Consider the following 16,923-nt stretch of genomic DNA (forward strand, 5'->3'; position numbering starts at 1 on the left):
TTTTATGGTAAGCAAACTTAGTGGCCAAACAACGTCAAAGCCAGCATGTTCTATGATGGAACCATATTTTAAACCCTTTTCCCTGTGTTTTTAATATTGGATCCATTTATTATCTTCTGGCTCTGCCCTGTAACATGACAGCTCTCTGAAGTCCTCAACTATTTATACACACGTTACTCAGTCAATTAGAGAGCATCTTTCATTTGATCTGGTTCAATAAAATACCAGTCATAGTATACTGAGGTCTTCCCTTTTGAATGATCTCTCTTTCTTAAGCTGAGCACTGAGATCTGATTGCATTCTGATTCACTTAAAGTATGCGTTTTTTAACCATTACGAGAGTAAATATGGAGTAATATTATTTAAATTATTATGTAAATGCTGTTGATAGCCATTGTCACATTTCCATGTTCGGACAGCAAGGCAAACATAAATATATCTTGATGGTAAAAAGAAAAACTCCATAAAAATAGCTTTTTATGGCAGTAAGAAGAAAGTGATTAAGTCATGATTGAATCTAATAAGGATTATTTGATCTCTTCCACATTCTGTGGTTTTTGTTGTTGGGATCAATAGTTTTTCCTGCTTTCCACACATATGTATGAATGTATACTGTATATACACTACCAGTAAAATGTTTTGTTTTTAAAGAAGTCACTTCTGCTCACTAAGCCTGCATTTATTTGATCCAAAATACAGCAAAAACAGTACAATTCTGAAATATTTTTTACCATTTAAAATAACTATTTTCTATTTGAATATATTTTAAAATGTAATTTATTCTTGTGACTTCAAAGCTGCATTTTTAGCGTCATTACTCCAGTCACATGATCCTTCAGAAATCATTCTAATATTCTGATTTGCTGCTCAAACTTTTTTTTTAAATTATTATTATGTTGAAAACATTTTCAGGTTTCTTTGATGAATAGAAAGTTAAAGGTTGTATCAGCGATTTCTAGCCTAAAACATAAAGTGTCAATTTCAGCTGACCTTTCTTCACGATCCGCTCGCTGCCTGCCCCATAAATTGTCTGTGAAAAAACCGCGTCTCTCTGGTCAGCCTAGGGTCCGAGATATGCCAAAAAAACAATCGGCACTACCAACCTTTCCACACATAAACAAACAGTGTTCCAACCAATCAGCGTCAGGGGTTTGGTGTTGTGGACTTTCCTACTGGTGCTGGGATGTGAGGGAGGCGGAGCAAAAGTCCACAACACCACTCTACTGACTAGACTCTAGGCTGACCAGAGAGACGCGGAGACAGACAATTTATGGGGCAGGCAGCGGATCGTGATGAAAGGTCAGCTGAATTTGACACTTTATGTTTCAGGCTAGAAATCGCTGATACAACCTTTAAGAAGAACAGCATTTAGCTGAAATAGAAATCTTTTGTAACATTATAAATGTCTTTATCATCACTTTTAATTAATTTACAGCATCCTTGCTAAATAAAAGTATTCATTTCTTTAATTTCTAGTGTATAATGCTACAAAACCTTTTTAATTCAGATAAATGCTGGTCTTTGGATCTTTCTATTCATCAAAGAATCCTGAAAAAAAAAAATACTGTTTTAAATATTGATAATAATAATAAATGTTTCTCAAACAGCAAATGAGCTTATTAGAATGATTTCTGAAGGATCATGTGACACTGAAGACTGGAGTAATGATGCTGAAAATGTATATTTGATCACAGGAATAAATTGCATTTTAAAAACATATTTGAATAGAAAGCAGTTATTTTAAATAGAAAAATATTTCATAATATTACTACCTTTGCTGTATTTTGGGTCAAATAAATGCAGGCTTGGTGAGCAGAAGAGACTTCTTTAAAAAACATTCAAAATCTTGCTGTTCAAAAACTTTTGACTACTTCGACACAAATATTGTATTTGAATAATATACATATACATATTTATATTTTATAGCAAATTATTGTGCAAAATGCTATATTTCTATGAGATTTCCACCCAAAGGCAGGATTATGGACAAAGATGGTGCTTGTTATGAACATAGAATCTAATAACAAATCACTCTTTAAAATCTCTGATGTTTTTTTTTCTTTAACACATTCTCATGACAGTGCAATACCACCCTCCCTGAGGAAATTCTCTTTCCATCACTCTCCTGATAAAACATTTGCCTCTAACTTCATGTGTTGCATTTGTGTAATCACAATGGCAGACATGAAACTTTGATTATTTTTAAAAAGTCATCTTTATTAAAAATATGCAAAATAGAAATACATTAGTTTTCAAACAACAAATAATTTATAAGTGTTACAACTGGACAAGTAGGTATGAAAATGTTCAAACAGATCTATGCAGACAGAAAAATTATATGAGAAAGCTATTGTAGGCAACTTTATGCCTGATTTGCTAGTAATTCTTGAAATCTGAAAATGTAATACTGGAACAACAGTAATTTTTGGAATGTGTGATTTATTAAAAAAAGGTGTAGAAAGCATTTACTTACATTTGAATGTTTTGAATAATGTTTTTTTTTCTTTATCTGACTCATTAAAATAATTTTATCCCTGATTTGTGAAATATTCTGAATTATTGGTTTCAAAAGTCAGAATATATCATTTATAGTTTTCTTCATGGCTACAAATATATATCTTTTATCTCATCTATACATTTAGACATAAACTGTCATTGTCCAGCAGTAAAAGTAGAAAGATGCCTTGTAATATCAGTAGGTTGGTTACATTACATGAATCCCATACCAAGCTTTTGAAGAATAGTACCTTTTTACATTTCGCAACGTTTTACTTGCGAACTTTAATAAAATATAACGTAATGTTTTTGCTTTGGGCTGATTCCTTTCTATATTTCACATTGACAAATGCTATAGCTGTGTTACAGCTCAACGTCGCAGTTCCTTGGGCATATGAAGAGTAGGTGTCCTGTGTTTCTTAGTACACATAAAGGTATGTACTTTTTGTATCAACCCCTACCACATTTTTGGCTGTGCATCTGTATAATCCAGCATCTCTTATTGTAGGATTCTGGATGATCAACGAACCCTGAGGATGGAGATACTTGTTCCCAATCAGCCGTGGTTGGGGGCTGACACTAAGCCGTGTTCGGTCTGGGGTCTCCCATGCGACTTCTGCTTTGGGGATGCCTATAGCCGCACAGTTAAGTTGTACTGCGACTCCTCTTTTAGCATAGGTAGAAGAAGCTGGAGCACTAGTGATGCGGGGTGGATATGCTATGATGATGACTGGGACAGTTAGCATGGAGCTTCCATATTCATTTGAGGCCCTGCAACTGTATGAGCCTCTGTCATGGACAGAGGTCTGTTGAATTGAGAGGGTTCCATTGGGAAGAACAGCATAGCGACCTGCTCTTTGAGGTCGGTTTAAGACCATCCCGCTCGGTAGGGTCCAGGTGAGGCGGACAGAGTCAGTGTTTGACAAGCAGTGCAGATGTAAACTCTGCCCATTTGTGATGCTAATAGGTGAGTTATACCTGTTATTGATCTGTGGCTTGTGCCCTGGCATTAATGTAACAATTCTTTCAACCATTCCAGCAGCATTGCGTCCCAAACAACGATATGTGCCTGCCTCGGAGAGAGCAGGGTTACTAATGACCAAAGTCCCATCAGACTTGTGAAGGAATTTGTTAAATTGTACACCACTCGCTAGTGGGGAGCCATTTAGAAGGATCCAAGTCAGCTGTGGGGTTGGTAATCCGTCAACCGAACAGTTAAGATAAATGGTCCTGCCCACAGTCAGTAAGAGTGACTCCATTTTAGGACTCTTAAGTTTTGGCTTCTCTAAAATATCTGTTACATCAAGTTGAACAACAAGCCTTGTTTCGCCTCCCTCACTACGAGCAACGCAGGCTAACTGGCCTGCATCGGTCATTCTCACCGAACGGATATCCAAAGTGCCGTTGCGATGTACTGTCATTCGACTGCCATAATATGGTGCAGGGAGTACAACATTTTCTGGAAGAACCCACATGACACGTGGAACAGGTGTACCAGTAGTTTCACAGTCAATCAGTTTCCGCTGATCTCTCATGCTAGACACCCTCACTGAGTTTGTGGTACCTAAAAAGCCATTAATCGCAGGTGGAGAGACAAGGATTTCTACTCTGGTTACTTTGCGATCCTGCCCTGCACTGTTCCTGGCAAGACATATATAGTTCCCACCATCGAATCGCTGAACTTTCTTAATGACTAAAGTCCCATTATCATGTATAAAATACTTGTCTGAACCTGAAGTTATGGCTCTATTAGTGGGCGAAAACCACAGTATAAGAGGTGTTGGCTCACCCTTGGCACTGCAGTGTAGAGAGACGGATTCTCCATACAGGACCCTGATGACTTCATTTGTCTTATTAGCAATCAGAGGAACATCTGCAACTACTTTTACATGCACTTTCATCTCGTCTTTTCCAACCTGGTTCTCAGCATAACAAGTATAGTCGCCCTCTTCACGCATCCCTACTTCATTGAAGAAGAGGGTTCCGTTGTCGAAGACAACATACCTGCGACTTCGACTGCCAAAACTACGTTCAGACTTCATGACATTGTTGATCATGGTGCCATCTGGCAGTGCCCACTGGATTTTAGGGTCGGGTAGTCCAGAGGCCACACAGTCAACTTTAAGGTTTCCTCCATACATCACTTTCTTGTCAGCCTCTGTCTTCTGCTCAATTTTAGCAGGTTTTGCTAAGACGATGACCTTGAAGGGCACAAAATCATCTCCGATTTTGTTGCGGACAACACAGAGGTATTCACCATCATCTTTCTCTGTCACAGAGATGATGGTCAATGTACCGTTGGCAGACACTTTGATCCTTTGATCGTAACTAAAATACAAAAAAATGACATTAGTATTATTGAACACATGTAATTTACCATGTTACTAACAGAAACTTTTTTTGCACTCTTGATGCATGAGATTCCAAGATGTGCCTTTCTTTTAGAAGAGCAGTTGTAGTGTTTGATTGGCATGCAAAGGGTAACATGTATCATCAGTCAAAACAGGATGCAAAATAATAAAAACAGCGTCTAAGCACAAGTGAAATGCAGAAAGATTTGAAAAAGAAAGGAAGACAGTAGCTATGTGCATATATTTTAAGGAGATGTGCTTCATTAAAGTGTTTGTATTACCTGTAGTGAGCATCCACAAGCTTTTTGGATGGTGTCCTCCAGATGATCCTGGGTTCTGGATTCCCTGTCGCAACACAGTCCAGGCGCAACCTGCCTCCATAGACCACATCTGTTTTCTGAGGCGAAGAGAATGTAATCTTGGCTCTTGAGAATATCATGGACTTACTTACAGTCAAAATAATGGCCCTCCATGCAGTGCCAACCACATTGGTTACTGAGCATTCATACTTCCCTGCGTTTGTTGGAGACAGACTACGAACATAGAGTGTCCCATTAGGAAATACAAACAAGTTACGTCCATTGATGAACTGTGAGGGACGGAGCTGCATTCCGTCAGGGGTAATCCAGCCCATGGAAGGGGGAGGGACACCCTTGGCAGTGCAATTTAAGTAGGCAGTGCTTCCCTCTGGAAGAGTGACATTCTCATGTCTTGGTTGCTGAATGATGGGCGGCAAGGCCGCAATAGTCAGCCGAACTGATACCGTATCAGCACCTGCTGCATTGCTTGCAATGCATTTATAAAGTCCTCGATCCATGTGACTGACCGATTTCATGTGAAGTGTGCCATTAGGTAAGACTGAGACCTTGTTCTCAGGATTGCCATAAGTAGGTCCACTAGAATGTACCATTTCCCTATCAGGTAGGACCCAGGTGATCCGAGGCTGAGGATGCCCTTGGGATTGACACTCAAACTCAACAGTTTCTCCAAGGTATGCTGTGACTTCACTGTAGCGAGGCTGCAGCACTCTGGGGTGTTCACTCAGAACAATTAAATTAACCACAATTTTATCCTCTCCATACTGGTTTTGAACACTGCAGAGGTACTGGCCCCGGTCCAGAGGAAGTACATTGTGGATTATGAGTGTACCATTAGAGGAGACTTGGAATCTTTGAATCCTGGTGTTCTGTGTTACACTTGCTCCTGCAGGAAAACAGTGACAGTTTTAGTACAATATCAACAGAATATATTTCTACATGCATGTGTCAACAATGTACTGAAAATTAAATTGTAATATTGTTAAATAATGATAAACCATATCTGTCATACCTGTGGATACTTTAGTCCATGAAAGGAAGGGTCTGGGTTTCCCCACAGCCACACAAGGCAAATAGGCATTAGTCTCAGCATGTGCTCTTACTGATCTAATGTCTGTGCTGGTGATCCGAGGTTTGCTACCCTCAGGCCCTGCTGTTGGTCTTTGTTGAGGTCCTCCAGATGTGGCATAATGTTCCAAAGAGCTTCCTCTACCCTGAACACCTGGCCTACTAGGAAGTTTTTGCTGGGGTGAAGATATTGTTGAAGTTGAGTGAAGTGGTTGAGTTGTGGTTGTCTTTGTAGTGGTCTTCATGTGTAGGTTTTCCTCTAATTCTTGAGATCCTGTTTCTTCAGAAACACTGGCTAATTGATAAGGAAATTGTGTGACTGGAGGTCCTGCCCTGCTGTATGTTCTGCTAAGTTCTATCTTACTAATAGTTTCTTTGCCTGGGGTAACAAATACGTCTTTGTCACTGTAGGGAATGTGATTTGCATTGTCTAGTTCACCTAGCATGCTTGCAGAAGTGGGTGTATTTGGGTAAATTTTATGGGTATGTACTGTAGGATATTTCAGAGATGTTGTAGTTGTTGTGGCAGGAATGTTTTCTTTTGTAAATGAAAGCACATCAGCACTTTCTGATGAAGCCCAAGGATTCATGGATAAAGAAGAATCGTCTCTGTTGTGAATACTATCAGTTGGAAGCCTGCTTGGGTTTGTTATTGCAAGTACTAACACTGTAGTGCTTTTGGGTCTGCCTGTTGGAACCTGTGAAGTTTGCTGTGCCCCCTCAAAAATTGTAGTGGCTGCTGTTGCTGAACCATGTTGGATTTCCAAATTATTTTTGAGGATTTCGTTCTGGGTGCTTGGGGAAGATGAAGAGAATGGCCTCACAGGAAACCTTCCTTCAGGCCTTTTGTATGACAGAACGTTTTCAGTCTCTGTGGTGTTATATCGGTTGTTTGTTTTATCTGGACTCCCACCTGGAAGTTCTTCTAATTGTGCATGAGAGCTGTCTGATGTTGGGATCAAGCTGGGGTCTCTTGTAATTTTTCCCTGTTGAGTCTCTTCAAACGTTTTAGCTGCAGGGGTATGAATGCTTGTAAACCACTCATGAATGTCTGCCTTCACAGAAGGATTTGGAGTATGGGGGGACACGGTGGATTTGTTTTCTTTCTGTATAGTTGCTTTTTCTTGTTTTCTTTCGGAATTTCTGAATGTTGATAGAGACACTGATATAATTGCAGTGTTTTGCAGTTCTTGAGCTGGCTTAGAATCAGTTGAGTATCTATCCTTTGTGATAGATATGTTTTCCTGGGATTTGGATGTATGGGTTTTGCTATTTCTGCCACTGTATAAAGGATCTGTGTTCTTTTCATGAGGCATTTTGCCTAGTGACGGTGGTTGGCTGTCAGTTAATGGAACAGTAATATTCATCTTGGCTCCTGGAGTTTTGGCCCATGAAGATGTTTCTATTTCAGTTTGAGGAGATGCAGTTGTCTTAGTAATGACTGAAAACCCATTTGTAACCTCCACAATTGAAGCTGAAGTGGGCTGTGGGGTAACAGTTGTGACATATACTGATGATTTAGAACTGTTTGTCTTAGTTCTAATTCGATTAGACTTTCTTCGTTTTCCACCATTCCTCCTCCTCAAACTGGATGAGTTCCTAGCATGTGAGGAAGAAGAATTAAGTGAATTAATGAAGGTTGTTTTATGCCCTGAAGTGGGTTTGGTGGTTGGTGTCACAGTAAGAAGCAGTGGAATTTTTGAGACATTATGTTTTTTCTGAGTTATGTGCTTTTGTAGGGTCTGTGGTCCTTGCTTAATTGTAGTTAAATTTTCAGTAAAAGAGTACGCAGCAGTTTCTGTGCTTGGTTCTGAGAAGGTTTTTGCTGTGGTCGATGCTAAGCTGTGATCCATCCTTCCCTGATAAACCTCTCCCACATGCTCAGGGTTTTGCAAAACCCTGTGTTCTTCGTCATCTTCGTCATTAGACATTTGAATTGCTTCAGTTACTCTGCCACCATCCATTGTGTGGCTTTGGTTTTCCTGTAAATGAGTTCCATATGATGCTGTGCTCCACACAGTGCTCACTGAAACTCCTTCTGCAACCTCTGAATCCCCTAGAGTAAAATGGGTCATCTGTGGTTCAACTGTGGGTTGTGAGATATATGTGCTAACTGTAAACAAATCTGAATTTGGATCTGTTTCAGGAGCGGCTATCTGGTATATAACATGCCTCGAATCCTCAGAATCCAGAGCTTTTATATCCAAGTTGTACTCAGTAGCCTCAATGGGCAACTGTGACATTGTGACTGAGTACAATACATCCTTTACTGGTGCCTTGGTGCCCTCTATTGTTGTACCTTCTGCAGATGATCCTTCAATCTTGTTAGCAATTTCTGACTGCTTTGTGTAGGCGGCCTCTGACTCCTGTATTTTGTTTGTACTTGTCTGAACATAGTTTGGAGTAGTTGTTTTTGAACTAGGTCCACCATTGCGAACTTTTGCCAAAATGCTAGCCCAGCGTTTTGGGTCTATTTGGTTGTTTGACACACTAGTTTTTCTTCTTGACTCTACAGTGTTAACCCTGTCCACTACTGGGGTGCCTACTCTCCTCCTCTGTGTGGCAGGACGTCTCCAGGAATTCCTAAATGGATGGCCTCTCTTTATTCCCACATTTGGGACCCTCCGCCGACTGGGTAAATCCACTTGCCTAGGAAGCACTTTCTCTAAAAACTCTTCAGGTTCATTATCTCCAGAAGACTCCAGATTGTCTGTTACAAGGACTTTGGTTGAAACTCCCTCAGCAGGTTGAGGGCTACTAGGGTACTTCCTTAATGGGAGTAAGCCTGGTGGCCTTGATATTACTACTTTTGTGGCTAAAGTATCCATCCCATGCTGGTTTCCTGCTACACACTTATAGTATCCATTGTCTGAAAGCTGACTGTGTCGAATAATCAGAGTTCCATTTGAAGCCATGGATATCCTGGAAATGTTTACCCACTTGTTTATAATGCTACCATCAGGGAGAATCCAGTGTATATCAGCATCAGGGGATCCAGTGGCAACACATGGGAGGAAAAAAGATCCACCTGCGAGTCCTGTAACTGGCTCTGTTACTCCTTCACCTCCAGGAGGTGGACTGGAGGATTCCTCCACTGTCAGGCGAAAAGGGAGGATAGTAAGGTCTTCTGAAACCTGTGCAATACAGTAGTAAACTCCTGAATCAGAATGATCCACAGACTTGATTTTAAGAAGACCAGCACTTGATGCTGAAAGCCTGTTATCACCATTGCTATTAGGTGTTTTTAAAGTAGATCCATCGGGTAGCATCCATTTAACCGACTCGCTCCCTGAGCTATGTATGGAACAGTTTATCTCAGTAGGACTTCCCACGACAGCAGCCTGGATTGTTCTAGTGTCGTTCTTGGACTCAATTATAACCCAGCCCCTACTCTGCTCTCTTATAGATTCCTTTTCCATAACCTCAGTCATATGGGTGCTGAGAATTAATCGAACACTTTTACTTGTAGACTGAAGTCTGTTTAGCTGAAGGGCCATGGATGACTGCATTATCCAGGGTGGGTCAGCTACTATGTTAGCTTTTACTCCTGTATAGTAACGAGCGTCTCGTTCAACATCTTGTCGATATCTGAAGCTTGTGGAAGGTTCCTTACTCAACATAATTTCCCTTCGAAGGTGGGCTGGAACATCACTGTAATATGCAATCAATCTCCACAACTTCTCATAACTGGACCTGTCAATTGCACACTTTAGATCTAACGTCAGAGTCACATTTGCGGATATTTTATACTGGTTAACATACTCCCAGTCTATGCTAGTCAGCTCTCTTGGCTCAGTGACAAGGCATTCCAGCTCTACTTGATGTCCATGTTCATCTGACAGCCCCAGGGAAATGTTGCCAAGGGGTTGACGAAATTCATCAATCGTCAAGAGGTCACTTTCTGTGTCCTCTGGGGAAATGGCTCTGTGAGCCGTGCTGATGATGGGACTATTGCAAGTGGGTTTCTCCAACTCTTGGAGTTGTTTCTTCTTCAGTTGTTTTGGAGAGAAACACATAGGGCATAGCTGGCCATCTGAATAGGCTTTGTCCTTCTTACATTTCAGCACTCCTGGAAAAGAAAAGGGGAGGGGGATAAACATTGGAAACAGGTCTGCAACTAATGTTACTGTTATGAATACAGTATAATTATAAACAACATTATTTAATCCTGTCCAGATGATAATCACAGTTCATGATTTCTATTACTTTTCTCTCTGATCTGATGAGAACTTCCTACTGTTTATGTTAACGGCAACATGATTGTTAATCATGATGATAATTACCTGGTGAATTTTTATTCCACTCTTTGAACCACCTCATGCCACAGTCACAGGTCCAAGGGTTGCCATGCAGGGAGAGATTCTCTAGGTGGGGCATTCCTGCTAGCATCCTCTGTGACAAAGTGGTCAGTAAATTATCAGCCAGGTACAGGTGTTTCAGGGTGGAAACTGGGAAGTGTCCAAGAATAGAGAAAGTGCAGAAGGTGGCTGGGTGGAGCTGCTGAAGTTGATTGCCCTCCAGTTGGAGAAGGCGAAGAGACGTGAGGCCTTGGAATGCATCAGGGTGGATGAACTCAAGTCTGTTGTGATCCAGGTGCAACCTTGTGAGACTCCAGAGACCCGTAAGAGTCTGTCTGCTAATTACCTTCAGTTTATTATAGCTTAGTTTCAGCATCTGTGGAGAAAGAGGCATTGAACTGGATATATTGTTTTGATTTGGTTATATTCCATTTTCAGTTTTAACTCAGTGTCATTTTGTTGCAAAAGCTTTTACATGAATATATTAAGTATCATTTCAAACAGTAGTACAATGAAAGAAATACAGAAATAATGATTTTTCAAAGGAAACGTTTTACAGTACCTGAAGGGATATGAGGTCACGGAATGTTCCATCAGGAATTTGATGCACATCATTGCCATGCATCAAAAGAAGCTCCAGTTTTCGTAACCCAGCGAAAGAGCTGTAAGTTATTCTATGTATAGTATTAAACCTGAGTAAAGGAGGGACATAAGAAGAAGTCAATAAGATGGTTAATTATACAGTGGTGAAAAAAAAAAAAACGAAAAAATTTCAATGTGGAAAACCATGGCTTGTATTCAGAAGGCTGTATGTGACCCTTGACCACAAAACCAGTCATAAGGGTAAATGTGTTTAAACTGAATTTTTTTAATGAATAAATAAGCTTCAAATTGATGTATGGTTTGTTAGGACAGGACTATATTTGGCTGAGATACAACAAAAAATGTGGAATATGAGGGTGCAAAAAAAAATCTAAATATTGAGAAAATCGCCTTTAAAGTTGTCCAAAAGAAGTTCTTAGCAATGCATATTACTAATCAAAAATTACGTTTTTGTATATATATATATATATATATATATATATATATATATGGTAGGAAATTTACAAAATCTCTTCTTGGATTATTAATCTTTACTTAATATGCTAATGATTTTTGGCATAAAAGACAAATCAATAATTTTGACCCATACAATGTATTTTTGGCTATTGCTACAGATATACCATGCTACTTAAGACTAGTTTTGTGGTCCAGGGTCATATACTGTACATGAGTAGCTATACAGTTTTGAATTACAAATTAAATAATTGAAATAACTTAGTCACCATAGTAAATACCATCATATTTAATAACTGCTGTTTGGTAAACAAGTGAACAATAAAACCACACGTACATACACGAGTCAGCTAAGCTGATTGTAACTTAAAGCATGAACATGAACTGTATTTTTCATGCATTTGAAGTTGTCCTATGCGTTTATATTTTAAAAATGTATACAATTGATACTTATTGGTTAATACTATTTTGTTATTTTGTTCATTACATATTAAATTGTTGCTTGATTTATTGAAAAAAAAAAAATTATTTTCTTCATCATAATTATTTTGCTGATTTTTCATTTCATTTAAAAAGCAGACTGATAACTGGATGCATTGTGACAATATTCAGTAAACGGCATCTTAATTTCTTGGGCAATAACAGTAGAAATGCACCTTTGCAACTAATAAGTAATGTTTTTATGTGAAAATGGAGAGAAAAGTGTGACAACCAACTTGTCTCCCCATTACCATCTCAAGTCCTTGAGAGTCCTAAACAACTGAAGGTCACCTGCAAAATGGTCGAAATATCTCAGGCATTTAACATCAGGGGAAATTCCCACTAACCTACAGGGAAGCCCACTTGGATTAAATGTCTTAAAAACAATGAATAATAAAACCCTGTTTCAGCATGTTTCGATGACCTGTATGATCTTCACAAGATAAATCACTTTTATAAGAGGGTGTGCTAAAGTGCTCATTTCAGAAAGATGATATCAGAAGGCAAAGAAAATAAGCAATGTCTAAGAATAATAATCTCATGACATAGTCATTCCTACCCCAAATTCATCCGCTCCACCTGTTTGGGCACGCCAGCAGGCACCGTGAGTAAGGAGCGAAACGTGCAGTGCACCTCTGCGGGCTGGTGGCAGGCACATGGCCGTGGGCAACACCGCACCACCACAGGCAGTGCTACCATCACCAGCATCAACAAAACCTGAGCATGAAAGCGACCCATCTTCAGCTCCACAGCAGCAAACACCTTAAACTGAAAAAACGGCAACACTGTTAAATATAATAACATTTTGGTGACATCTATATTTATTGAGATTTTAAATAAATAATTTGGTGTTACATGTCACTTTTTTCATTCATCTAACAATCGAATTCTTAAAAGTAAGTTAGGGAGCACACATGCAATATTAAACTCAAGAGAAATTTAAGTGAAAGAGCAAACCTTGTGTTAACTTTGTTAACAGGAGATTATTCCAATTACAGTCCGGCATAATTTTGGTCCACAGTACCCTTTAGAACTGCATTTCGAAGGATCATGTGATAGTCCATTTACTTCAGGCAGCAAATTCTCCACTGATGGTGAAAAGCTGAAAATGTTTTCAGTCAGGTTTCAAGTTTTTATTTCTTGTCCTTTGTCTTAATCCAAAACGCATCCAATTGGTCGTTTTCTGATGAAGGGAAACTACAAAACAGTATAATTAACTAAAATCTTAAAGAAAGCGTATGAGAAGCGCAATCCAGCTGTGAAGCTGCGCGTTCTGTTGGAAACGTGAGAATGGAACTTTCAGCTGGCGGTGGCGCGCGTGGATGCGTCTGCGCAAAGAACGCAGAGCTCGGGGTATGGCGAGTTGATAATGCCTTTTCTAAGGCTAAGCAGAAGAAGACGAAGGCGCAGTCTACCCTTCCGTCGCCGTCAGTCCGTGTCAAATTTTGAATGGGATTAATAGGGAGGGCAGACGACGTACCCGCGGCGATGTCACGGCGACGTCACTGTTGGAACCAATAATGGCGGCGACGTGACGGCGGCGTACATGAGAAATGTATAAAAAAATTACGTGTGATAAGTACGTCTGAACTAGGTGCGTCGCCCCACAAGACGCCTGATACATACGTCGTCTTCATATACATCGTCTCACAAGACGCCTGATTCATACGTCGTCTCCTTCAACTAAATTTAAATTTTGCATTAAAGTAGATGTAGGCTATTTGTTGTAGGCTATTACTTTTATTTAGTTAAAACAGTGCATAATAATTGCTGCATAATATGAAGTCTTTTTCGTGTATGATTAAGATGATGTGATAATGATATTTCATGTTCTGTTTAACTATTACATTAGTTTTGGATTATGTCCGATGCTTTTTCTTTTTGTAATTATTGCATGAGGAGTAGACACATTGTATAATGTCTTTTAAAATGCGTAGGTCTATGTTAAATTCCCTTAATTATAACATTTTAGCGTGTTTTTAAAAACATTTATTTGAGCAATAATACATCTCATGTAGACCATTCATATGTAACACGATTTCAAGTCAATAATAGAATCCATTAAAGAGCAAAACAAATAATAATTATAATTTAAATCGTTTTTTTTCTCCAGTCGAAAAAAGTAGCCTAAATTATGTCACTGATCCTCTCATTTTTAAAGAGTATCTAAAATTATTTTATTTCGATCTGCAGTATAATAAAAAATAAATGAAAATTATTATGCAGAATATTAAATGAACATTATGCTAGCCTAACGAATATTGTTCATAACGAATAGCCTACTTCAAAACGAAGTCTACATGTATTCATTAATCACGAATATGATAATATAGCATTATTTGTTCATGCATCAATCCATTAAAGAGCAAAAAAAAAATTCGTCTGCTGTGTATCCAAAATCCAAAATAGCAACCTCCTTTTAAGAAATTGCACAAATGTTTGCTGATTTTAGCATGCACTGAGCACGTTTTTGCACTTTAGAAGAATAAATGAAGATTGCTTACCTAACACGGCAAACGAATTTCAAGAAATCTTTTTTTTTTTTTGATGGATTCTACAATCAGGGATTAAAATGAATTGTCTGTAGACCTAAGTTAAATGCAGGCTATTTTTTTTATTCGTTACATTTCCCCAGTTAATGATTACAACGAAATAAAACACTAGGCCTACGTAATAAATTCCAGTCACTGTAATATCAAAACCAAAGTATACAAAACCATATATGTATATATATATATATATATATATATATATATATATATATATATATATATATATATATGTATATGTATGTGTGTGTGTGTGTGTGTGTGTGTGTGTGTGTGTGTGTGTGTGTGTGTGTATATGTATGTATGTATGTATGTACATATAGTTTTGTATCAAATGGATGAGGATATTATATATCTAGCCTATATCTACATATAATTTTGTTTCGTCATATTCGTGATTTATTCATTTATATATGAAAACTTCGTTTTGAATAGGCTATACCTATGTATACCAATAGGTTATGAAGAAATTCGTTAGCCTAGCCTGAAGTTGTTTTATTCTTCATAACAAATTTTTAGAAGTTAAAAATGAAGGAATTAGCCTGTATTCTAATCTATAGATAATAAGCTTAACTTGTGTTAGACTGCCGATCGATTCGAAATAATACTTGATCATCTTTAAAAATGAGAGAATCACTGACATAATTTAGGCTATCGATTGAATAAAAATTGAATTGAAAGAGACAAGAAATAAAGCACAACAACAGAGATTTTTCCTATTAAGAAAAATGTTTGATAAAATTACCAAATTAATGCTGAATGATATATGACAGGAAACGCTTCTCCGCTATAGCTGCACTTGGTGTCAGTGACAAATATTAAATGTTTAAAAAATCTTTGTGAAAACTAATGGCAATGACTGGTTCTTGGATTCTAAGATTATTATTTTTAGACACAGTCTGACACTTTTTTGCCAAGAACAGACCCAGACCTACTGGGCACGATCCTTAAGACCAAATTCCATTCATGGCAGTCCTGTAGCCTGTCGGCTTTAGTTTCACGAATTTATCATGTTTGGGACGCTAATCGGCCATTTTAATTGAAAGATGAAGGCGGTGATATTAATGTTGTCCACTAGATGGAGCCACAGGATAAGGAATCTTCTACGCCTAATATTTTTGAGTTCCCTTCGATCAGTGGGCCTGACAGCTTGACATCCATTTTTCCCAGTGAACTCATCTGGCCACAGCACACATTTCCACTGTCTCTTTGACTATCTGAGATGAGCTCTGGCCCAGTGGACCAGCAGTATCACTTGATATATAGCTTTCTGATAAGCCAAACCTGATAACCTTACCTATTACTAATTTACCCTGCTCACAAACTGCTCCAAAACAGCACAATTTGGATATTCTATAACCCTTGTTTTATTTAGCCTCTGTCCCAACGTTTTTTTAGTGTGGTGTAGCCATCAAAATCAAAATTTGTTTATATTTACAAAATATATTTAAGTTGGTCAGTGAAACTTTGAAAAACTTTTCTTTGTACTTTTGTCAATTAAATAAAAGTTAAAGAGAATTATCAAATTTACAGATTCCTGATTTTTATTGCATTTTACAATTTGTTATTAAATGATTAAACATCTGAAACATTACGTATTGTTCTTGTTGGGATTTTTATTCATGCTGGAAAATGTATTAATTATTTTAAAAAAACATTGTGTCTATTTTGTATTTTTTTAGACATCAAAATAATTGGATAATAAAATGAAAGTGTACTTTGATTTTTATTCTTGTGATTTTTTTTCTAGTGATCTAGTATTCTGATAACCCAAAACTTATGATTTCATAGCTTTATTCCATGTGCAAGGAGAGTATGAACAGTGCCTTCAAGTGATGAGATTTTAAAAACAAAAACATTAACTTTTTTTGTTTCACAGAAGAAAGAAAATAACAAAAGGACTTAAATGAAATTAAAATGATTAGCCTATAGTGATTACTTGGTTTTGAAGTTCTTGATTTTCGTTAACTATCCCTTTAAGTAAAATGCAAATACATGCCTTTCAATAAAATAAAACACAAGGCTATATCCATCAAAATATACTTATTTTACTTATTATGTTACTTGATTTTAAATAAACATGTTCATCTTTGATTTTTATTGTATGAAACTGGGGAAATTACAGCTGTGCTGACAATGTATTACAAATTCAACAAATCTAACAGAGACATACTTATCAGAATCAGAATTCCTTTAATTATCCCCAAGGGGAAATTCTATTCACACGTCTATTGAGGCGACGTAATAACTTATCACGCGCCTGTTGAGGCGACGTACTTCTCCACGGCGTTGATGTCACGCGTCTGTG

The 16,923-nt window shown here is 38.0% G+C and overlaps 1 protein-coding gene across 1 annotated transcript; it reads right to left on the bottom strand.

Annotated features, from left to right (window-relative positions):
• Positions 1–1,199: 1,199 nt before the first annotated feature.
• mxra5a (matrix-remodelling associated 5a) lies at positions 1,200–12,804 on the bottom strand. The gene is made up of 6 exons (XM_073843111.1): positions 12,626–12,804; positions 11,093–11,222; positions 10,516–10,906; positions 6,177–10,301; positions 5,129–6,050; positions 1,200–4,824 (listed from the first exon to the last, which is right to left on the bottom strand). The coding sequence occupies exons 1-6, from the start codon at positions 12,802–12,804 to the stop codon at positions 2,916–2,918; spliced, it is 7,656 nt and encodes a 2,551-aa protein (XP_073699212.1). The 3' UTR covers positions 1,200–2,915.
• Positions 12,805–16,923: the final 4,119 nt, after the last annotated feature.

The sequence above is a fragment of the Garra rufa genome, chromosome 6 (assembly GCF_049309525.1).
Source record: "Garra rufa chromosome 6, GarRuf1.0, whole genome shotgun sequence".
NCBI lineage: Eukaryota > Metazoa > Chordata > Actinopteri > Cypriniformes > Cyprinidae > Garra > Garra rufa.